This window comes from Sceloporus occidentalis, unplaced genomic scaffold, assembly GCF_023333645.1.
Source record: "Sceloporus occidentalis isolate IW3139 unplaced genomic scaffold, rSceOcc1.0.p SCAF_70, whole genome shotgun sequence".
Classification (NCBI taxonomy): domain Eukaryota; kingdom Metazoa; phylum Chordata; class Lepidosauria; order Squamata; family Phrynosomatidae; genus Sceloporus; species Sceloporus occidentalis.
The window spans coordinates 3,165,158-3,190,053 of NW_028317050.1; the positions used below are offsets into that span (position 1 = coordinate 3,165,158).

The 24,896-nt window shown below is 45.3% G+C and overlaps 1 protein-coding gene across 1 annotated transcript in view; it reads left to right on the forward strand.

Moving 5' to 3' along the window:
• SHISA7 (shisa family member 7) overlaps positions 1-24,379 on the forward strand; it is a 50,786-nt gene extending 26,407 nt beyond the window's left edge. The window contains exons 4-6 of the mRNA XM_089494249.1: positions 484-639; positions 2,940-2,945; positions 23,796-24,379. Coding sequence (XP_089350375.1) covers positions 484-639; positions 2,940-2,945; positions 23,796-24,379 — 746 coding nt within the window. The remainder of the gene's footprint in view (positions 1-483; positions 640-2,939; positions 2,946-23,795) is intronic.
• Positions 24,380-24,896: the final 517 nt, after the last annotated feature.

Here is a 24,896-nt window from a genome sequence, read left to right on the forward strand (position 1 = left end):
GCGGGAGCAGGCGGTCAGGCACTGTACCTGTGGGTCCCGGTAATCCCACGCAGTCCTGCAAGGCTGCCTTCTTGCTGCTCCCTTACAGTGTCTCCTATCTTGCGCCGCCCAGGAACAAAACAGAGTCACGTGATGTGACGTCACTTCCTGTGACTCCGCCTTGTTCCTGGGCGGAGCAAGAGAAGAGACGCTGTGAGGGAACAGCTCGAGGGCAGCCTTGCGGGACTGCGCGGGAAATCAGGTAAGGAGGCGGTCGTTATTGGCCACAAATGTGGCGGGAGCGGGCGGGATTGGCCACAAATGTGGCGGGAGCGGAACACCCACATTGCGGGAGCGGGCGGGAGCGGGATTAAAAAAGACGTCCCGCGCAGGGCTCTAATCCAGTGTTTTTTCTTTCACTCTAATACTAATTTATACCTTTTAAATAATATATATTTTATCTTTCTTATTCATTAACACATTGTTTTGGGGTTTTTTTACTAGATTGCAGAATGAACAATGTTCAGTTTCCAGCTGCACCCACAAAGTACAATACTTTGTCCTTCTCTCGCTCATTCCATAACCTCTCCCACCTACCACCTTCTTATGAGTCTGCCATCAGGTCTGACATCAGCCGGTACTCTTCACTGAAGAGACTTGGTAAGAATTTCAAATTATGTTTTTTACTTACTTTACTTCTACTTCCTTTATTTTTACAAGGTATTTAAAAAACTGTGTTAAGCTAGAATCCTCTTATATACAATTACTACATTTGTCAAACTGTAAGACCAATTAATTGCCTGATTATGAGAATTTAAATTTAAAATTGTGATCTGCAGCTTTATGAACAGAGTATTTAGTATATTTAGTTGTCTATAAATGGAAAGCTATCTCTCACCAACCTGGATCAGCGGCCGCTAGTACGAAGGAGAGGGAGACCACCTTCTGCCAGCCTCCAGCCACAGCGGCCTCCACGGAGGAGAGGGAGACCTCCCTCTGTCAGCCAGCAACCACAGCAGCCTCCACGGAGGAGAGGGAGACCGCCCTCTGCCAGCCTGCAGCCACAGCAGCCTCCAAGGAGGAGAGGTAGACCCCCTTCTGCTGGCTACCAGCCACAGCAACCTCCACAGAGGAGAGGAAGACCTCCATCTACCTCCACATGCCCTCTGGTGGTTAGACCCAGAACCGCAGGCACCTATACTACGGTCTAGCCACACTCAAGATGGCTGCCGGATTCCACCAAACAGGAAGTGACATCAGCCTGTTCAAATCTTGGCGCCAATTGCTCCAATTGGTGCCTAGTCACTTCTTCTTCCTTTATAAACTCCCAGTGGTATTATGCTGGGGTCAGGTGAGGAAACCAGTATGCAGGGATAGGGGCGAAGTGTATAGCCGAATGTAGGTAAAGTCCAGTAACACGTACCAGAACCAGAGCAGCCGGATAGCAAGCGAGGTCTGGCAACAGGTATTAAGTCCAGCGTATCCAGGTAGCAGGTGAGAGTAGTCAGGTATCAAGCAAGGTCCGGCAACAGGTATCAGGTGAGAGTAGTCAGGTATCAAGCAAGGTTCGGCAACAGGTATCAGGAGAGAGTAATCAGGTATCAAGCAGGGTCCGGCAACAGGTATCAGGTAAGAATGGTCAAGTATCAAGCGAGGTTCGGCAACAGGTATCAGGAGAGAGTAGTCAGGTATCAAGCAGGGTCCGGCAACAGGTATCAGGTAAGAATGGTCAAGTATCAAGCAAGGTTCGGCAACAGGTATCAGGAGAGAGTAGTCAGGTATCAAGCAAGGTTCGGCAACAGGTATCAGGTAAGTAGACATCCAGGACAAGGTAATAGGGAGCTCAACCGTTAAAACAACCGAGCACTGAATGAGTGTCAGTGCTCGGCTTTTAAATGTGCCGCTTCCCAAGACCCCGCCTCCTGTCTTGCCGGTGTCCAATGGACATCCCGGCGTCTCCACAGGGGTATGAGAGAGGAAGGGGGGCGTGGCGTGCAGTACCACGCACGTCCTTCTCTCTGTGGCGGTTCGTTGTTACGAACCGCCGAGCACCGGTACCGTGAGGCATCGGTGCCGCGTCGTCCCGCTGTATCCGGGGGATCGTGGGTGTCGGAGGACCGAGGAGGTAAGTATCGAGTACCCGCTAGTGGCGGGTACTCGGGGGACATGCTCCGTACGGGGCCGTGACAGGCTCCCCCCCTGAGGAGAGGTCTCCGGCCTCTCAAGGGACCAGGCTTGCGAGGGTGACGTAAATGGAACGAACGGATTAGGTCGTCAGCGTGTACCCCTCGGGCATCCTCCCATGAATTTTCGTCGTCATCGTACCCTTTCCATTGGATGAGGTATTGGAGACGTCCTCTGTGGTGTCTGGAGTCCAGGATCTGGGCTATTTCATATTCTTCGGTATCATCACAGTGAACAGGAGCAGGGGGATCGGGACGTCTCCCAGGAAAAGGATTGGCGTGCCACTGCTTTAATAACGAGACGTGGAAAACCGGGTGGATCCTCATTGTCGGAGGCAGACGTAGTTCGACTGTCACAGGAGAGAGGACACGAGTCACAACAAAGGGGCCGATGAACCGAGGTCCCAGTTTCCTCGAGGGACAACATAATTTGAGATGGGCGGTGGAGAGCCATGCTTTGTCACCTGGTTTGTATATGGGAGCCTGGGTGCGATGCTTGTCTGCTTGGGACTTGGATCTCTCTTGTGCCTTGGTGAGGGTGCGGTGTAACGTTTTATGCATGTCGATCATTCGTGTGATTCGTTCTGTCACCGAAGGAACCATACCGGAGATCGGTGAACCGGGGAGCATGGAGGGATGGAATCCATAATTGGAGAAGAAGGGAGACATTCGCGTTGAAGAATGAATATGGTTATTATATGCGAATTCCGCTATGGGTACCAGGTGGTACCAGTTGTCTTGCAGGTGGGTGGTGAAACAACGGAGGTACTGTTCAAGCGTCTGGTTGGTTCGCTCCGTTTGTCCGTTGCTTTGGGGATGAAACGAGGTGGACAATGATCGATGGATGTGGAGTTCTTCACAAAACGCCTTCCATACCCTGGACGTAAACTGCGTTCCCCTATCCGATACGATAGTTTCCGGTAGGCCGTGTAGACGAAACACTTCCCGAAGAAAAAGAGAGGCCGTTTCGTCCGCCGTGGGTAGTCGTGTTGCGGGGATGAAGTGAGCCATTTTGGTGTACCTGTCAACCACCACCATGAGGGTGGTGTGGTGGTTTGAGGGTGGCAGGTCTGTGATGAAATCCATAGATAAGTCCGTCCATGGCTTTGTGGGTATGGGAAGCGGGCACAGGAGACCAGCAGGTCTGGTACGCGTGCTCTTTGCCTTGGCGCAAACGGAACAAGAACGGATAAATTCAAGGACGTCGTCATGGAGGGTAGGCCACCAGAAGGTTCTCTTTATCAAGTCCGTGGTTTGGGTGGTGCCCCCATGTCCCGCTGCTGGTGTATCATGGTGATGTTTCAGGATCTGTAACCGTGCTGGAGGAGGGACGTAGATCTGGTTGTCATGGTAGTAGAACCCGTCATTCAGTCGTAGGTTCGGTGCATCAGCCGGTTTTGGATCGGAGGTATCAGGACGTAGCGCGTTCCAAAAAGAAGGAGTGGTAGCCAGAAAATGTCCGGATCTCAGCACTGTGTTATCATCCTGCTGCTGGAGTGTAGGGATGTCATGCATGCGGGAAAGCGAGTCTGCTTTGGTGTTACAAGAACCAGGCCTGTAGGTTATGTGCAGTCGAAACCGTGAGAAGAATAGAGACCATCTGGCGAGTCTGGGTTGTAACCGTTTGGCTGTTCTGTAGTATTCCATGTTTTTGTGATCTGTGTATACGGTTATGGGATGGAGCGTTCCTTCTAGGAGGTGTCTCCATTCTTCCAAGGCTGACTTCATGGCGAGCATTTCTTTTTCACCCACTCCATAATTCCTTTCAGCAGGGGTTAATGTTCGGGAATAAAAGGCGACGGGATGGAGCTGATTGTCTGTGTCGTCTCTTTGGGATAGGACGGCACCAATTGCGGTATCAGAGGCATCGACCTCAAGTGTGTATGGTTTTTGAGGGTTCGGGTGGATCAATATGGGGGCCGTGGTGAATCTGTCTTTCAGGAACGTGAAGGCTCTTTGTGCAGCTTCGGACCAGCAGAACTTTCTTTTGACTGATGTCAATGCGGTGATCGGTTGTATGACCTTTGAAAAGTTCCTAATGAATCTGCGATAGAAATTCGCGAAACCGACGAATCTCTGGATGCCTTTTCTGTCTGTAGGGACAGGCCACTGTAGTATCGCGTTGACTTTTTTTGGATCCATCTCCACTTGGTTGGGGGTTAAGATGAAACCCAGGAATTCAACTGTTTGGGTTTCAAAAACACACTTTTCGGGTTTGGCATATAAATCATTGCTCCTTAAGCGTTCCAATACCTTGGACACGTGTTCCCTGTGTGAGGATAACGAAGGTGAGTAGATCAGGATGTCGTCCAGGTATACTACAACGAAATGATCCAACATATCCCGGAATACGTCATTCATAAAATGTTGGAAGGTTGCTGGGGCGTTACACAACCCATAAGGCATGACCAGGTATTCGAAGTGTCCGTACCTGGATCTGAAGGCAGTCTTCCATTCGTGGTCCTTCTTTATCCTCACCAGGTTGTACGCTCCTCTGAGGTCTATCTTGGTGAAGTAGGAGGCAGACCTGACACGTTCCATTAACTCAGGGATCAGAGGCAGAGGATAGCAATTTTTTATCGTTACGTTGTTCAACTCCCTGTAGTCTACGCAAGGACGTAAGCCACCGTCTTTCTTGGACACGAAAAATATGCCTGCTCCAGCAGGGGAGGTGGACGGTCTTATGAAACCTTTGGCCAGATTTTCATCAATGTAGTCCTTTAGCGTAACAAGTTCGGGATCGGACATGGGGTATAAGCGGCCAAACGGAATAGGAGCCCCTGGAAACAAGTCTATCGGGCAGTCGTATACCCTGTGGGGCGGTAGCCGACTTGCTCCTTTCTTCTCGAACACGTCGGAGAAGCACTTGTAATGGTCTGGTATGGTAGGTATCGGTAGAGAGCTATAATCGTGGGCAACATTAACGGACATAGGCGGCTTACAGTGAAGAACACATTTATTAGACATGAAGCGCACAACACTCGTCTCCCAATCAATGACAGGATTATGTGTCCTCAGCCAGGGGAGTCCCAATAACACAGGAAAAACGGGAGAGGGCACCACATCGAATATCAAGTCCTCTACATGGTTAGGGTTGATGTGTACACGCAAAGGAACGGTCTCTGTAGTGATGGGACCGGATTTCAGTGGACTCCCGTCCACCAACCGTAACGAGAGGGGTGTTGTTTTGTTTCGTACGGATATACCGTACCGTTGGATGACGTCAGCATCCAGGATGTTGCTACTGGCTCCAGAGTCAATCATCGCTGAGAGTACTATAGACTCTCCCTTCCACTGAAACGTAACGGAAAGGGATAGGTGAGAGGCATAATAAGTAGACGTCACATGGTTATTTGAGGCTGATAGCGAGGGTTGCTTACCCTTGGGTGATCGTCTTTTGTTTCGGCACTCGTTGGCATAATGTCCCTTGGTGCCGCAGTACAGACACAACTCCAGAGCCCTGCGCCGTTCTTTTTCAGCTACGGACAGTGGGCCTCTGATGAGTCCCAGTTGCATAGGCTCCTCAGGGTTGTCTTTGGGTGTGGTTCTGTTTTGGGGTCGCACGCTAGGCCAAGAGGATGAAGGTGATGATTGGCGTTCCGCCCTTCTTTCCCGTAATCTCCTGTCTATTTGAATGGACAGTCTGGTGAAGTCCTCCAAAGAGGATGGTATGGCGGTGCGGGCTAATTCATCCCTTATGGGGTCCGATAGCCCCAACCGGAATTGGTCGTGCAAGGCAGATTCGTTCCACGTTGTCTCCAGGGATACACGTCGGAATTCTGCTATGTATTCCTCCACGGGTCTTCTACCCTGTCGTAACGCCCTTATTGCGCTTGTAGCGGAGGTGGTGCGAAATGGCTCGTCGTATAAGGCGTCCATGGCCTGACGAAACGAAGCCCATGTCTCAAGAACTGGGCTGTTGTTGTGGAGCAGGTGATGGGCCCAGAGTTGGGGTTCGTCCGACAGCAAGGAGATGACCGTTTGGATTTTTACATAGTCCGAAGGATAGGACCTGGGTTTCAGGTTGAATAATATCTGACATGAAGTAATGAAGGTCTTGTATTTTTTGCGGTCCCCGGAATATTTATCAGGCATGGCTACCTGTGGTTCTGGAGCGGTTGCCCCCTGTAATACCAAGGGACTTGGTGGTATTTGTTGTTGCAAAAGGTTCTGACCGGTTTGGACCTCTTGTAACGATTGGGTGAGCGCTGCCATCTGCTGTGAGAGAGCAGCAACAGTCTCCGCTAACCCCGCGGTTTCCATAATGGCTCGGTTGTTATATTATGCTGGGGTCAGGTGAGGAAACCAGTATGCAGGGATAGGGGCGAAGTGTATAGCCGAATGTAGGTAAAGTCCAGTAACACGTACCAGAACCAGAGCAGCCGGATAGCAAGCGAGGTCTGGCAACAGGTATTAAGTCCAGCGTATCCAGGTAGCAGGTGAGAGTAGTCAGGTATCAAGCAAGGTCCGGCAACAGGTATCAGGTGAGAGTAGTCAGGTATCAAGCAAGGTTCGGCAACAGGTATCAGGAGAGAGTAATCAGGTATCAAGCAGGGTCCGGCAACAGGTATCAGGTAAGAATGGTCAAGTATCAAGCGAGGTTCGGCAACAGGTATCAGGAGAGAGTAGTCAGGTATCAAGCAGGGTCCGGCAACAGGTATCAGGTAAGAATGGTCAAGTATCAAGCAAGGTTCGGCAACAGGTATCAGGAGAGAGTAGTCAGGTATCAAGCAAGGTTCGGCAACAGGTATCAGGTAAGTAGACATCCAGGACAAGGTAATAGGGAGCTCAACCGTTAAAACAACCGAGCACTGAATGAGTGTCAGTGCTCGGCTTTTAAATGTGCCGCTTCCCAAGACCCCGCCTCCTGTCTTGCCGGTGTCCAATGGACATCCCGGCGTCTCCACAGGGGTATGAGAGAGGAAGGGGGGAAAGTGACAATCTGGTACTTCATTCCTACGCTGAATTTGTGGCCTCACTACGCTCAGTATTTGATCTTCCTGGGAGGCGGACTACTGCGTCATCATCTCTCTTCATCATCCGCCAGGGGTCTTGTTCTCTTCTGGACTATGCCATAGAATGCCGCACTCTCATGGCAGAGGTGAACTGGACCAATGAGGCACTGGTCGCCGCATTTCTAAATGGACTTTCTGAGACTCTAAAAGATGAGATTGTGGCTAGAGACTTACCTGTCGAGTTGGAGAATGTGATAGCTTACGTTTCCCAAATCGATCTCCAACTGCGCGACAGACAAGCACAGAGGGAGGAGATGAGGAACAGAGAGAGACCCAGGCGACCCAATATAAATCTAGCGCCACGTTTCATTCCCCCGGCTGTTTCAACTATGAGCCCTGAAGAACCTATGCAAGTGGGGGCTACTAGACTTTCTGAGCAAGAAAGAAACCTTAGGAGACAGGAGGGTCTCTGTATGTATTGTGGCCAGACTGGACATCTTGTGAGAAATTGCCCCAAGAAGCCGGGAATGCCCGCACCTAAGCAGGCTCAGGAGACCTGCCATAGGTGTATTAGATGTTTCCTCTGATTTGCTAGTTTCCTGCATGACAGTTCCTGTTCGTCTATCCTGGTCCTCCGGTCACATCTCTACTGAGGCCTTTATAGATTCCGGAGCGGTGGGTAACTTCATAGATGCTACCTTTTGCCAACAAGCCGGCATTCCTACTGAACCACGAGCGGTTCCCCTCATCGTAGAAGCCATTGATGGGAGACCCCTTCAACCGTCTACTGTGACCCATTCTACGTCACCACTCACGCTAACTGTCGGGCTCCTTCACGAGGAACAGCTGTCTTTCCACGTCATCCGTTCCCCCACAATATTATTATTATTATCCTTTATTTATATAGCGTCAACAGTTTACGCAGCGCTTAATACAATACATAAATTCAAGGGATATGACAAGACAAGAATTGACAGACTAAGACAAACCGATACATTTGGTGGAGAGAGCCCTGCTCGCAAGCTTACAATCTAGAGGGAAATGGGGTGACAAACATAAGGCATAGAGAAAGGGTGAGAGGTATTGTGGGGGTTGTATCGATGACAAGGAAGTTCTAGCAGCTAAGATGGTATGCTTCTCTGAAGAAGTGGGTTTTTAGATGTTTCTTGAAAGTTGGGAGGGAGGGAGAATGCTGAAGGTTCCTTGGGAGTAGATTCCAGAGATATGGGGCAGCTCGAGTGAAATCTTGTAGACGGGAAAAGGAAGAGGTGATGAGTGAGGAGGAGAGCCTTAGCCCATGGGAGGAACGTAGGGATCGAGTAGGAGAGTATTTGCTAATGAGGTCAGAAATGTACGGAGGAGCAGTATTATGGATGGCCTTATATGTCAGTACCAGGATCTTAAATTTAATTCTAAAGGTAATTGGGAGCCAGTGGAGGGTTTCACAGAGGGGGGAAGCAGAAGAGGAGCGACGTGCAAGGAAGATGAGCCTAGCATCGGCATTTAGGATAGACTGTAAAGGAGATAGTCGAGACAGTGGAGTGCCAGCCAGAAGAGTGTTGCAGTAGTCAAGACGGGAAATGATAAGGGAATGAACAAGGGTTTTTGTGGATTCTTGGGTGAGGAATGGGCGGATACGAGAGATGTTTTTTAGGTGCAAGCGGCAGGATTTGGCGAGGGACTGAATGTGAGGGATGAAGGAGAGGTTTGAGTCAAGGATGACCCCAAGGCATCGGGCCTGGTTAGTAGGAGAGATAGTCGTGTTGTTAATGGTGATAGAGAATTCAGGTAGTGGAGTGGAGATGGAGGGAGGGAAGATAATGAGTTCAGTTTTAGAAAGATTAAGTTTCAGGTAGTGTTGTGACATCCATGAAGAAATAGCAGACAAGCAATTGGTAATACGGGACAGGAGAGATGGAGAGAGATCAGGAGAAGACAGGTAGATTTGGGTATCATCTGCATATAGGTGATACTGGAGGCCAAATGAGTTGATTAGTTTGCCAAGAGAGGAAGTATAAAGAGAGAACAGCAGAGGGCCAAGGACTGAACCTTGGGGGACACCAACCGAAAGTGGAAGGGGTGATGATGTCTTGCCAGAGAAGTTGACAGAGAAGGAACGGTTAGACAGATATGAGGAGATCCAGGAGAGAGCTGTATCTTGAATGCCTATAGAAGCAAGTGAGTGTAGAAGAAGGTGGTGATCAACAGTATCGAAAGCAGCAGAGAGATCCAGTAGAATTAGAATAGAGAAGTGACCTTTTGCTTTGGCAGAGAGCAAGTCATTGGAGACTTTTGTTAGAGCTGTTTCAGTAGAGTGAAGGGGTTTGAAACCAGACTGTAGAGGGTCAAGGAGGGAATTAGAGGAGAGGAAGTTAATGAGGCGGTTGTACACAATCCGTTCAAGCAGCTTAGAGATAAAAGGAAGCAGAGAGATAGGGCGGTAGTTAGTCAAACAGACGGGATCTGAGGAAGGATTCTTTAGAATTGGTGTGATTAGCGCATGCTTGAAGGCAGATGGTACAGTTCCAGATGATAGAGAAAGATTAAATAGGTGGGTAAGTGATGGACCAAGGGATGGATATAGAGACTTTGTGAGGTGTGAAGGGATGGGGTCGAGGGGACAGGTTGTTGGGTGAGAGGAAGAAAGAAGAGTGGCTATCTCTTCTTCGGTTGTAGGGGAAAAGGCAGTTAGTATAGTAGGAGTGGAGAGAGTGGTGTTGAGTGGTGTAGGAGGGAGTTGTAAGGAAGAGAGGTCTTTTCTAATAGTCTCGATCTTCTCTTTGAAGTGGGTAGCAAGATCTTGGGCAGTGAGAGAGGTTTGTGGTGTGGGTGTGGAGGGACAGAGAAGGGAGTTGAAAGTAGAAAAAAGGCGTCGTGGGTTGGAAGAAAGAGAGGATATGAGAGTGGAGAAGTAGAGCTGTTTGGTGAGAGAGAGGGCAGAGTTGTAGGTGTGGAGCATGAATTTATAGTGATTAAAGTCTTCGCTGGATTTGGATTTTCTGAAGTAACGCTCAGCCGTGCGGCAGCACTTCTGAAGAAACCGTGTGGTTTTGGTATGCCATGGTTGGCGTTTAACTTGTCGGGGGTAACTTGTAGTAATTGGAGCTATGGTGTCGAGGGATGAAGCAAGTGTGTTGTTATAAAAAGAGGCTGCTGTGTCTGGGCAGGAAAGGGTTAACATGGAAGGTAAGAGAGGTTCAAGTGAGGCTGACAGTTGGGTAATGGCATTGTCTGGTAATGGCCTACAAGTATGAGGTGTGCGCTGTAAGTATGTCCTGTTAGGGGTTAGCACTGGAGAAAAGGATAGAAGGTGGTGGTCAGACAGAGGGAACGGGTAGATGGAGAAGTCTGAAAGGGAGCATGATCTGGAGAAAACCAGGTCAAGTGAGTGTCCCTCGGTGTGCGTAGGGGAGTTAGTCCATTGAGAGAGACCAGAGGAGGATGTCAGGGAGAGGAGTTTGGAGCTCGCAGAGTTGTTAGATATATCTAAAGGAATGTTAAAGTCACCCAGAATAAGACAGGGGATATTAGGAGAGAGGAAGAAAGGGAGCCAGGCAGAAAGGTGGTCAAAGAACTGCAAGGTAGGACCTGGAGGGCGATATATGACAGCAATTTGAAGAGAGAGTGGAGAGAAAAGACGGATTGTGTGAGCTTCAAAGGAACAGAATGAGAGGGAGGGAGGGCTTGGTATATTCTGGAAGGTGCAGTGAGGTGAGAGAAGGATGCCTACACCACCACCCTTTCTGCCATCAGGCCTAGGAGTGTGGCTGAAGTGTAGTCCTCCGAAGGAGAGTGCAGCAGAAGCAGTAGTGTCATGGGAGGGGATCCAGGTTTCAGTAAGAGCTAGGAGGTTAAAAGCATGGGATAGAAAACGGTCATGTATACAAGCAAGTTTGTTGCATACCGAGCGGGCATTCCATAGGGCACAGTTAAAGACGGGAGGTAGCTTAAGGTTGGAGATGATAGGAATAAGATTGGTTAGGTTGCGCATGTTGATTGAGTTTGCTGGTTAAGAGTGATGGGAATAGGGAAGAATATGTGGGGGACAGGAGTAGTAGAGCAAGTATAGGTAGGTTTCACATATAAAGGTTTAGTGTAGAGGTACTGGGATAGCTTTGACGGCAGAGAGATGGGGAGGGATAGGATCTGGAATGCTTTAATGGGGAGTAGTGGGTAGTAAAGGGATCTACAGTTTGGTGCCCTCTACTGGCGTGTTCCAATAGAGCTGGTACTTAACTGTCTATATATATTAGAACACCACTGGGGCAGGTGGGAGAGGGGCAGGGAGGGCGGGCGAAAAACCCCAGTTGATTGTGGGGAACATGAAGGTGGGTATTGCAGGTTGTGAGGGCTGTAATAGAGAGTGTTAAATAGTGTTAAAGTGGACGGGGGCAGTAAGAGGGCAGATATAGGAGATAAGGGGTTAGTGGAGCAGAAAGATAGAAAGTAAAATATAACATACTTAAGTAGTGACAGGCATGACATAAATTTTACCAAATAAAAACAAATAAAACAATCAGTGGAAAAATGCTGCAACTCCCAGTAAGGGCATTCCTAGGCCATAAAGCATAGATAGAAAGAAAAAAGGGTAATAGACAATTCAGGCACGGAAACAGGAAAATGATAATAACAATACAGAAAACAATAACAGATAATAAAGGAGATCTCTTGGTCCACTCTGTATACCTTGTAGCAAAGTATGCAGGTTTGCTTGGGCTTCAGTTGATTGTGGGGAACATGAAGGTGGGTATTGCAGGTTGTGAGGGCTTGTAGCAAAGTATGCAGGTTTGCTTGGGCTTCAGTTGATTGTGGGGAACATGAAGGTGGGTATTGCAGGTTGTGAGGGCTTGTAGCAAAGTATGCAGGTTTGCTTGGGCTTCAGTTGATTGTGGGGAACATGAAGGTGGGTATTGCAGGTTGTGAGGGCTGTAATAGAGAGTGTTAAATAGTGTTAAAGTGGACGGGGGCAGTAAGAGGGCAGATATAGGAGATAAGGGGTTAGTGGAGCAGAAAGATAGAAAGTAAAATATAACATACTTAAGTAGTGACAGGCATGACATAAATTTTACCAAATAAAAACAAATAAAACAATCAGTGGAAAAATGCTGCAACTCCCAGTAAGGGCATTCCTAGGCCATAAAGCATAGATAGAAAGAAAAAAGGGTAATAGACAATTCAGGCACGGAAACAGGAAAATGATAATAACAATACAGAAAACAATAACAGATAATAAAGGAGATCTCTTGGTCCACTCTGTATACCTTGTAGCAAAGTATGCAGGTTTGCTTGGGCTTCAGTTGATTGTGGGGAACATGAAGGTGGGTATTGCAGGTTGTGAGGGCTGTAATAGAGAGTGTTAAATAGTGTTAAAGTGGACGGGGGCAGTAAGAGGGCAGATATAGGAGATAAGGGGTTAGTGGAGCAGAAAGATAGAAAGTAAAATATAACATACTTAAGTAGTGACAGGCATGACATAAATTTTACCAAATAAAAACAAATAAAACAATCAGTGGAAAAATGCTGCAACTCCCAGTAAGGGCATTCCTAGGCCATAAAGCATAGATAGAAAGAAAAAAGGGTAATAGACAATTCAGGCACGGAAACAGGAAAATGATAATAACAATACAGAAAACAATAACAGATAATAAAGGAGATCTCTTGGTCCACTCTGTATACCTTGTAGCAAAGTATGCAGGTTTGCTTGGGCTTCAGTTGATTGTGGGGAACATGAAGGTGGGTATTGCAGGTTGTGAGGGCTGTAATAGAGAGTGTTAAATAGTGTTAAAGTGGACGGGGGCAGTAAGAGGGCAGATATAGGAGATAAGGGGTTAGTGGAGCAGAAAGATAGAAAGTAAAATATAACATACTTAAGTAGTGACAGGCATGACATAAATTTTACCAAATAAAAACAAATAAAACAATCAGTGGAAAAATGCTGCAACTCCCAGTAAGGGCATTCCTAGGCCATAAAGCATAGATAGAAAGAAAAAAGGGTAATAGACAATTCAGGCACGGAAACAGGAAAATGATAATAACAATACAGAAAACAATAACAGATAATAAAGGAGATCTCTTGGTCCACTCTGTATACCTTGTAGCAAAGTATGCAGGTTTGCTTGGGCTTCAGTTGATTGTGGGGAACATGAAGGTGGGTATTGCAGGTTGTGAGGGCTGTAATAGAGAGTGTTAAATAGTGTTAAAGTGGACGGGGGCAGTAAGAGGGCAGATATAGGAGATAAGGGGTTAGTGGAGCAGAAAGATAGAAAGTAAAATATAACATACTTAAGTAGTGACAGGCATGACATAAATTTTACCAAATAAAAACAAATAAAACAATCAGTGGAAAAATGCTGCAACTCCCAGTAAGGGCATTCCTAGGCCATAAAGCATAGATAGAAAGAAAAAAGGGTAATAGACAATTCAGGCACGGAAACAGGAAAATGATAATAACAATACAGAAAACAATAACAGATAATAAAGGAGATCTCTTGGTCCACTCTGTATACCTTGTAGCAAAGTATGCAGGTTTGCTTGGGCTTCAGTTGATTGTGGGGAACATGAAGGTGGGTATTGCAGGTTGTGAGGGCTGTAATAGAGAGTGTTAAATAGTGTTAAAGTGGACGGGGGCAGTAAGAGGGCAGATATAGGAGATAAGGGGTTAGTGGAGCAGAAAGATAGAAAGTAAAATATAACATACTTAAGTAGTGACAGGCATGACATAAATTTTACCAAATAAAAACAAATAAAACAATCAGTGGAAAAATGCTGCAACTCCCAGTAAGGGCATTCCTAGGCCATAAAGCATAGATAGAAAGAAAAAAGGGTAATAGACAATTCAGGCACGGAAACAGGAAAATGATAATAACAATACAGAAAACAATAACAGATAATAAAGGAGATCTCTTGGTCCACTCTGTATACCTTGTAGCAAAGTATGCAGGTTTGCTTGGGCTTCAGTTGATTGTGGGGAACATGAAGGTGGGTATTGCAGGTTGTGAGGGCTGTAATAGAGAGTGTTAAATAGTGTTAAAGTGGACGGGGGCAGTAAGAGGGCAGATATAGGAGATAAGGGGTTAGTGGAGCAGAAAGATAGAAAGTAAAATATAACATACTTAAGTAGTGACAGGCATGACATAAATTTTACCAAATAAAAACAAATAAAACAATCAGTGGAAAAATGCTGCAACTCCCAGTAAGGGCATTCCTAGGCCATAAAGCATAGATAGAAAGAAAAAAGGGTAATAGACAATTCAGGCACGGAAACAGGAAAATGATAATAACAATACAGAAAACAATAACAGATAATAAAGGAGATCTCTTGGTCCACTCTGTATACCTTGTAGCAAAGTATGCAGGTTTGCTTGGGCTTCAGTTGATTGTGGGGAACATGAAGGTGGGTATTGCAGGTTGTGAGGGCTGTAATAGAGAGTGTTAAATAGTGTTAAAGTGGACGGGGGCAGTAAGAGGGCAGATATAGGAGATAAGGGGTTAGTGGAGCAGAAAGATAGAAAGTAAAATATAACATACTTAAGTAGTGACAGGCATGACATAAATTTTACCAAATAAAAACAAATAAAACAATCAGTGGAAAAATGCTGCAACTCCCAGTAAGGGCATTCCTAGGCCATAAAGCATAGATAGAAAGAAAAAAGGGTAATAGACAATTCAGGCACGGAAACAGGAAAATGATAATAACAATACAGAAAACAATAACAGATAATAAAGGAGATCTCTTGGTCCACTCTGTATACCTTGTAGCAAAGTATGCAGGTTTGCTTGGGCTTCAGTTGATTGTGGGGAACATGAAGGTGGGTATTGCAGGTTGTGAGGGCTGTAATAGAGAGTGTTAAATAGTGTTAAAGTGGACGGGGGCAGTAAGAGGGCAGATATAGGAGATAAGGGGTTAGTGGAGCAGAAAGATAGAAAGTAAAATATAACATACTTAAGTAGTGACAGGCATGACATAAATTTTACCAAATAAAAACAAATAAAACAATCAGTGGAAAAATGCTGCAACTCCCAGTAAGGGCATTCCTAGGCCATAAAGCATAGATAGAAAGAAAAAAGGGTAATAGACAATTCAGGCACGGAAACAGGAAAATGATAATAACAATACAGAAAACAATAACAGATAATAAAGGAGATCTCTTGGTCCACTCTGTATACCTTGTAGCAAAGTATGCAGGTTTGCTTGGGCTTCAGTTGATTGTGGGGAACATGAAGGTGGGTATTGCAGGTTGTGAGGGCTGTAATAGAGAGTGTTAAATAGTGTTAAAGTGGATGGGGGCAGTAAGAGGGCAGATATAGGAGATAAGGGGTTAGTGGAGCAGAAAGATAGAAAGTAAAATATAACATACTTAAGTAGTGACAGGCATGACATAAATTTTACCAAATAAAAACAAATAAAACAATCAGTGGAAAAATGCTGCAACTCCCAGTAAGGGCATTCCTAGGCCATAAAGCATAGATAGAAAGAAAAAAGGGTAATAGACAATTCAGGCACGGAAACAGGAAAATGATAATAACAATACAGAAAACAATAACAGATAATAAAGGAGATCTCTTGGTCCACTCTGTATACCTTGTAGCAAAGTATGCAGGTTTGCTTGGGCTTCAGTTGATTGTGGGGAACATGAAGGTGGGTATTGCAGGTTGTGAGGGCTGTAATAGAGAGTGTTAAATAGTGTTAAAGTGGACGGGGGCAGTAAGAGGGCAGATATAGGAGATAAGGGGTTAGTGGAGCAGAAAGATAGAAAGTAAAATATAACATACTTAAGTAGTGACAGGCATGACATAAATTTTACCAAATAAAAACAAATAAAACAATCAGTGGAAAAATGCTGCAACTCCCAGTAAGGGCATTCCTAGGCCATAAAGCATAGATAGAAAGAAAAAAGGGTAATAGACAATTCAGGCACGGAAACAGGAAAATGATAATAACAATACAGAAAACAATAACAGATAATAAAGGAGATCTCTTGGTCCACTCTGTATACCTTGTAGCAAAGTATGCAGGTTTGCTTGGGCTTCAGTTGATTGTGGGGAACATGAAGGTGGGTATTGCAGGTTGTGAGGGCTGTAATAGAGAGTGTTAAATAGTGTTAAAGTGGACGGGGGCAGTAAGAGGGCAGATATAGGAGATAAGGGGTTAGTGGAGCAGAAAGATAGAAAGTAAAATATAACATACTTAAGTAGTGACAGGCATGACATAAATTTTACCAAATAAAAACAAATAAAACAATCAGTGGAAAAATGCTGCAACTCCCAGTAAGGGCATTCCTAGGCCATAAAGCATAGATAGAAAGAAAAAAGGGTAATAGACAATTCAGGCACGGAAACAGGAAAATGATAATAACAATACAGAAAACAATAACAGATAATAAAGGAGATCTCTTGGTCCACTCTGTATACCTTGTAGCAAAGTATGCAGGTTTGCTTGGGCTTCAGTTGATTGTGGGGAACATGAAGGTGGGTATTGCAGGTTGTGAGGGCTGTAATAGAGAGTGTTAAATAGTGTTAAAGTGGACGGGGGCAGTAAGAGGGCAGATATAGGAGATAAGGGGTTAGTGGAGCAGAAAGATAGAAAGTAAAATATAACATACTTAAGTAGTGACAGGCATGACATAAATTTTACCAAATAAAAACAAATAAAACAATCAGTGGAAAAATGCTGCAACTCCCAGTAAGGGCATTCCTAGGCCATAAAGCATAGATAGAAAGAAAAAAGGGTAATAGACAATTCAGGCACGGAAACAGGAAAATGATAATAACAATACAGAAAACAATAACAGATAATAAAGGAGATCTCTTGGTCCACTCTGTATACCTTGTAGCAAAGTATGCAGGTTTGCTTGGGCTTCAGTTGATTGTGGGGAACATGAAGGTGGGTATTGCAGGTTGTGAGGGCTTGTAGCAAAGTATGCAGGTTTGCTTGGGCTTCAGTTGATTGTGGGGAACATGAAGGTGGGTATTGCAGGTTGTGAGGGCTTGTAGCAAAGTATGCAGGTTTGCTTGGGCTTCAGTTGATTGTGGGGAACATGAAGGTGGGTATTGCAGGTTGTGAGGGCTTGTAGCAAAGTATGCAGGTTTGCTTGGGCTTCAGTTGATTGTGGGGAACATGAAGGTGGGTATTGCAGGTTGTGAGGGCTTGTAGCAAAGTATGCAGGTTTGCTTGGGCTTCAGTTGATTGTGGGGAACATGAAGGTGGGTATTGCAGGTTGTGAGGGCTTGTAGCAAAGTATGCAGGTTTGCTTGGGCTTCAGTTGATTGTGGGGAACATGAAGGTGGGTATTGCAGGTTGTGAGGGCTTGTAGCAAAGTATGCAGGTTTGCTTGGGCTTCAGTTGATTGTGGGGAACATGAAGGTGGGTATTGCAGGTTGTGAGGGCTTGTAGCAAAGTATGCAGGTTTGCTTGGGCTTCAATTGATTGTGGGGAACATGAAGGTGGGTATTGCAGGTTGTGAGGGCTTGTAGCAAAGTATGCAGGTTTGCTTGGGCTTCAGTTGATTGTGGGGAACATGATGGTGGGTATTGCAGGTTGTGAGGGCTTGTAGCAAAGTATGCAGGTTTGCTTGGGCTTCAGTTGATTGTGGGGAACATGAAGGTGGGTATTCACTCATTCTGGGGTTTCCGTGGTTACAGTCTCATAACCCCACCATAGACTGGAGTTCCATGACAGATCACGGCATGGGATAAGGATTGGTCAAGAATTGCCACAGACCGATCCGCCTCGCCTCCTTGTCCCCAGCTTCAAAACCTCCAGTGTTGCTGCTTGAACCATACCAACAGTTCGGAGACGTCTTCGACAAGAAGGAGGCAGAGAGATTACCACCACACAGGCCATATGATTGTCCTATCGACTTATTACCCGGGACTATGCCTCCTCGTGGGCGTGTCTGTCCACTATCCATTCCTGAGACACGAGCTATGGAGTCTTATATCAAGGAGAACCTTAAACGAGGCTTTATTCAGCGATCTACGTCACCCGCAGGGACAGGCTTCTTCTTCGTACGGAAAAAGGATGGGGACCTTCGCCCCTGTATAGATTATCGAGGTCTCAACAAGATCACTCGACGTAATACATACCCGATACCTCTGATCACCGAACGACAGACTGCGTGATGCCAAAATATATACCAAGTTGGACCTGCGAGGGCCGTACAACCTCGTCAGGATTTGACCCGGTGATGAGTGGAAGACTGCCTTCAACACTCGGTCCGGCCATTATGAGTATACGTTATGCCCTTCGGACTATGTAATGTCCCGGCAGTCTTCCAGGAGTTCATTAATGATTGTCTTCTAGATTTCCTTCCACAGTTCGTAGTGGTATACCTGGACGACATCCTGATATATTCTCCTGACCTCCAGACTCATCTGAGACACGTGTGCAGTGTCTTAGCACGATTGCGACTTCATGGACTTTACGCTAAGTTAGAAAAATGCTCCTTCGAGGTACGCAAAGTGACGTTCCTAGGGTATGTCATAACCCCAGAGGGGTTCGAGATGGACCCGACTAAGGTCCAAGCGATCAAGGAATGGCCTCAACCGATAGGGCTGAAACCTCTTCAACGCTTCCTGGGGTTTGCCAACTACTATTGGAAATTCATTCGAGATTACTCTAAGATCGTTGCACCGCTCACGGCCCTTACCAACACACAATCTTGGACACCTGAGGCAATTCAAGCCTTCGCTCGCCTTAAAGACAAGTTCATCACTGCTCCAGTACTCAGACATCCCGACCCACAGCAACCCTTCGTGTTGGAGGTTGACGCATCTGAGATTGGGGTAGGAGCAGTACTATCCCATAGAGCCTCCTACAGTGGCCCGTTGCACCCTTGCAGGGTACTTTTCTAAACGATTCACACCAGCTGAAAGGAACTATGACGTGGGTAACAGGGAACTACTAGCAGTTATTTTCGCCTTGGAGGAGTGGCGTCATCTGCTCGAGGGGGTTCATGTGCCTACTACGATATTGACTGATCATAAGAACTTACAATATATTGGGTCCACTAAGTGCCTTAACCCTCGTCAAGCCAGATGGTTGCTTTTTCTGTCTCGATTCCCTTTTGTGCTTACTTACAGACCTGGGACAAAGAACGTCAAAGCCGACGGCCTTTCACGCATGTTCACCATACCCGAGGAGGAGGAGAACCGGGTTCCAGAATCCATCATTCCATCAGGTAAACTCGTGGCACCTGTACTACTCCGCTGTCTAACTCCCCTGATTGACCAACTCTCAGGCATGCAGAATGGAGCTCCATCAGCCTTACCTGCGGGCAAACTATATGTACCGTTAGAGCTGAGAACAGAGGTTCTGAGTCTTTGCCATGGTTCTAAGACGGCTGGTCATCCCGGAACAGCCTGTACGAAAGAGCTGGTCTCCCGAACCTTCTGGTGGCCAGATTGGAGCAAGCACACTACAGAATACGTCAAAGCGTGTACAGCTTGTGCTGCTAATAAGGCTTCCAGACTACCACCTGCCGGTCTGCTTCCACCTCTTCCTTGTCCCTCTGCTCCATGGACTCATCTGGCAATGGACTTTATTGTTGATTTACCCAGTTCCCGGGCTCACACCGTGATCCTTATGATTGTGGACCACTTCTCCAAGATGGAGAGGTTTTTATTCGGGAGGTGGTACGCTTACATGAGATTGTGTCTGACCGTGGAACGCAATCTGTGGCACGTTTTTGGCGGGAGTTTACCATGGCTCTCGGAATCAACCTTGCTTTCTCCGCCGCATATCATCCCCAGACTAATGGGGCTGCTGAGCGAGCTAATCAGCACCTCGAACAGTTCCTACGTTTATTTGTGAACGATCATCAGGATGACTGGGTTGATCTCCTGCCATTCGCAGAATTTGCACGTAATGATTCTATACAAGAGTCCACTGGGGTTTCTCCCTTCTACTACCTCTACGGTCTGCATCTGCAGGTGTTTCCTAGCTCTCTCCCTACGTCCTCGGTTCCAGCCCTCGATGCACGTATTGCCTCTCTCCACTCCACCTGGTTATCTGTTCAAGCTGCACTGGAACGGGCTGCTCTGCGCCAGAAGTGCTACGCTGACAGAAGACGCTCGCCACACCCTACCTACTCTCCAGGGTGTGGTTATCCACCAGGTACCTGAGGCTCAGAGTTCCTACCATGAAGTTGGCGCCGCGCTTCATCGTCCTTTTTCAATTGTCCAAAGTGTCAATGCTGTGGCTTATGAACTCTCCTTGCCCCGGACCCTGTGTTTTTCAAGGGTCTTCCACGTCTCCCTACTCAAACCACTCGTGTGTAATCAATACACCGTGCGTCATCCCGCTTTCCCCACGACCCCAGTGGAGCAGGAGGGGAACGCGTTGCCCAGGCCATCCTTGACTCCAGGAGACAACAAGGGAGTCTCCAGTACCTTGTCCATTGGAAGGGACATGGGCCTGATTCGGTACTTTCACTCACGGAGGCCAGCATGTCTTGGCGAAGGTCGCCCCTTTAAGGGGGCGTACTGTCACCAACCTGGATCAGCGGCCGCTGGTACGAAGGAGAGGGAGACCACCTTCTGCCAGTCTCCAGCCACAGCGGCCTCCACGGAGGAGAGGGAGACCGCCCTCTGCCAGCCTGCAGCCACAGCAGCCTCCACGGAGGAGAGGGAGACCTCCCTCTGTCAGCCAGCAGCCACAGCAGCCACAGCAGCCTCCAAGGAGGAGAGGGAGACCCCCTTCTGCTAGCTACCAGCCACAGCAACCTCCACAGAGGAGAGGAAGACCTCCATCTACCTCAGCACACCCTCTGGTGGTTAGACCCAGAACCGCAGGCACCTATACTTATAGGCTACGGTCTAGCCACACTCAAGATGGCTGCCGGATTCCACCAAACAGGAAGTGACATCAGCCTGTTCAAATTTTGGTGCCAATTGCTCCAATTGGTGCCTAGTCACTTCCTCTTCCTTTATAAACTCCCAGTGGACATTCAGACCTTGCCCTCTGATGGTCGTACCTATTACTATAGTGTTACTCCTCAGTGCGCGTTCTGGTTCGTGTTTTCTGTTATTGACCCCTGCTTGTTATTCGTTTCCTCTGACTTCTGGATTCCTGACCTCGGCTTGTCATTCGTATCTCGTGATCTCTGGTACCCCGACCCCGGCTTGAACCTCCGTACATTGTGTCCTACCTCGCTGTGCGTGACACTATCAACTTCTGTTTTGTTGAGGTGACAGTACATTACATGACTTTATATTATTAAATATTCCATAAAGTAAAAAAAACTATTATGAAAAGCAAAGTATGAATTGACGATAATATTCAGTTACATGAGAACTTGAGTGGTAATTAGCAGATTTGTGTATTTTTATATAACAATTACATTAACACCATCATGGAGAATGCTTGCACACAGGCAACAAACCTCTATCCATATAGATATAAAAATAGCAAATGAAATACAATTCTTTACTTCTAAAACTTAGGTTAAATTCCTTCATTGTATTAGCCTCCACTACTTCTGCTGGGAGACTGGTCAGTTTATCTAGTAACCTCTTAGTAATCATTGTTAGGTTGCATCTAAGCCCCTGACCCTCTAGACCATGACCTCTTGTTCTAACATTGCTCCTTCTTTCAAATAAGCGTGCCTCCTGTATTGTATTGAAATGTTGTCTCTTCTTTACTCCAAGTTATACATATTAATATAATTTAACCTTTCCTGATAATTTCTGTATTGCAAACCACTTACCATTTTTGTATCTCTCTTCTGAACTCTCTCCAATGTGTCAATATCCTTCTGGAGATGGGGGAATCACTGTAACTGTTACCAAGACACTTTACTTTAGAAAAGCAAAAGCCAGTAAGGCATAAAGAGGAGTATTAAATCACGAGATGAAAATATAAATTTACCTTGAAAATGCAGTGCAATTTTGGGCATCTGTTTTTAAGAAGGTTGTTAAAGAGCGGGAGAAACTGCAGAGGCATGCTACAAAGTTAATAAAAGGAATGGAGAATTTTAGTTATGAAGAAACACTAGAAAAACTGAACTTGTTTTTACTTGAAAAGAGACATCTAAGAGGGGATCTCTTTTTTTGCCTTCTTTTGGATCAACTTTAGAACTTTAGCAGTAGGTATGTGTGAAAGGTTGAACTTGATGGACTGAAGTCTTTTTTAAACCTTATATACTATACAATACTATACTATACTATACTACTATACTATCTACAACCTTCTGACTCATCAAACCATTGAACTATTCTGGCATCCAAACGCAAAGCCTTTTTATAAGGGACAGTGTCAAATGCCTTACTAAAATCTAGTTAGGAGGTATTAACAGCCTCTCCCTGGTATATTATCTTAGTTACCCAGTCAATATATGAATTTAGTTTGACAGGATCTTCCTGTAGTAAATGAATGCTGTTTTTGATATTGCAAAGCATTTACTTCCAGATAACCATTTAGCATGGTTACCATTTACCAACTACCAACATTAAGTAAGTACTATAGTTGGCTGAGACTTCCCTACTACCTTTGTTATGCAGCGGTACTACGGTAGCCAACTTCCAGTCTTCTGGAACTGGTTAAATAAGTCTGGTAGCGGTTTTGCAAGCACACATTGAAGTGCTTTAATAACTTTGAATGTATCCCATCAGATCCTTTAGATTTGTCTGGTTTTACTTTGGACAGTTCAAGTAGAATTTCTTCCTCTGTAAACACAGCTGTGTCACCCTATTTTTCTTGGCTAACAAGGGTCCCTCACCTTCATTTTCCTCTGTAAAAACAGAACAGAAGTATTTATTTAGGCAGTCAGCTAGATCTTTATTCTTATTTATACTATTCCCTTGTGTCTTGAGTTTCATTATTCCCGAATTTCTTCTCTCACTTATAGATCTAAAAAGGTTGTATCACTCTTATTTGTTAACCTAGCTATTTTCTCCTCGATGTGTACTTATAATCTAATAATGCACTTTGCCTCCCTAAACTTAGATTTATATTTAAAAATAAGTGACTTTAGGTGAAGCGCTGAACAAACGTAATAAGTGCTGCTGAACCACTGAGGGTAAAACCCCAGTCAACCAAAAACTAATGTGAAATAAAGGTAATTAGTGACAGTGCTCAAAAAAATAGAGTTGTGGGGAAAGAAAAAAAAGCGAAGAAGCTTTTGGAGCGAAACGCGTTGTGCGTACTGACGAAAACAGGAGGGGAAGAGCCGCACGCTCAGAAGTAAATATATGCAATATGAGTGTAGCCAACACCAAGCGTAAGTTACGGGACGTTTTATACCACTTTTTAATGTACGCTACCAGATTTTATTCAAGATTAAAGATATATTTATACTTTTTAACCTCCTGATATCCGCCTTCTGATTTTTTGGGGAGAAAACTGGTTTTGTGCACTCCATCAGGAACACTTGAAAATAACGTTTTAGGTGTAAAATGTCAAAAGGACAACTGCTTGATTTTTTTTCATTAATGTTACTTTTATTTTGCCGTGGACATGTCCAGCAAAATTAACTTGACTTTATTAACTTAACTGTTTTTTAACGGCCTCTGTTGTTTTTTGTGAAAACCTTCAACTTCTCTGTGCATATCACCACAATAATGAAAAATTCAGTTGAAATTAATAAATGTATTATATTGTTCATATAGTTAAAAAAAGTGCTTTAGTTTTGGATAAAAGTAATTTTATCTTGTTTTGTATTTAAACTTTTTATTGAAACAGAAAAAGACATGGATGACTTTTACCTTAAAAGAAAACACTTGGCAGAGTTAACACGTGGCACCCTTCCACTTCATGTCATGAAAATGAACTGTGATCAAGATGGCTACCTAGAAAAATCTCAGACACCAAGGCGAGTCATGTCCCAGGAACATATCCTCTCAGACAATCACTATCCAGTTCACAATGATTATACCATACCTAGAGATCGTCTCATCTCGCATGAACACCTTCTGTCCCGCGATGTCTTGCATTCGCAGGAGCACTTGCTGTCTCCTGAAAAGATTCATCGTCGTGGACCAGCTCCATTCCAAGAAGTGCGCCTTGGCCACCAGAAGGCCTTGTCACACACCAATATCTGTGCTAGTACTCCAATGCTGGATCGTCACCACATGATCAAAATGAATTCCCACCCCACATCGTCCAACTCACCTAAAACCACTTGGGATATGGGGAACCATACAGCAAATAGACGACAAGCCTTTGCCACCAAACGCCAAGACACAGTTGAGCAACTTCAGTTTATCCCTGGCCATCTTCCAAGCCAGCATCTGCGTACAGGAAGCAAAAATGAGGTCACTGTTTAACTTTTGAGATAGTACATTTTGATTTTACCTTCTTAGAAAATGAAGTAGTTGATTTTTGTTTTGTGCTTTCCTTATATTTCCTTATTGCATATTTTTTATCATCAGATATTGTTGAAATAAAGCTAAGAAAAGATTGGCTTTCTTGAGTCATGATGATGGTAGTGTATTATCTCATCTTTTGTTTTTGAATTATTTATTGCCTTCCAAGATACCTATGCAGTTGTAGACTTTCACTCCCATTAAGTTAACAAAATTATTTTACCAGTGCAGTGATTCAGCATTAAAATGAAAGCAACTAAGACTAGAGGCCATGCACATTGCACATTGTTGTTTTGTTTTAAAGTGAAATGTGAAGGCTGGAAAGAACTCATTAATGTAATTAACTGTAAAGGCAAAGCTATGGTTTAATTTTCCCCAGGCTGCTAAGAACAATATCCTGGTTCAATGTGTAAAATTCAACTTTCACTATGGCTGGTTTACAAGAGAATGCCAATCTGATTATAAAACAATAATACAA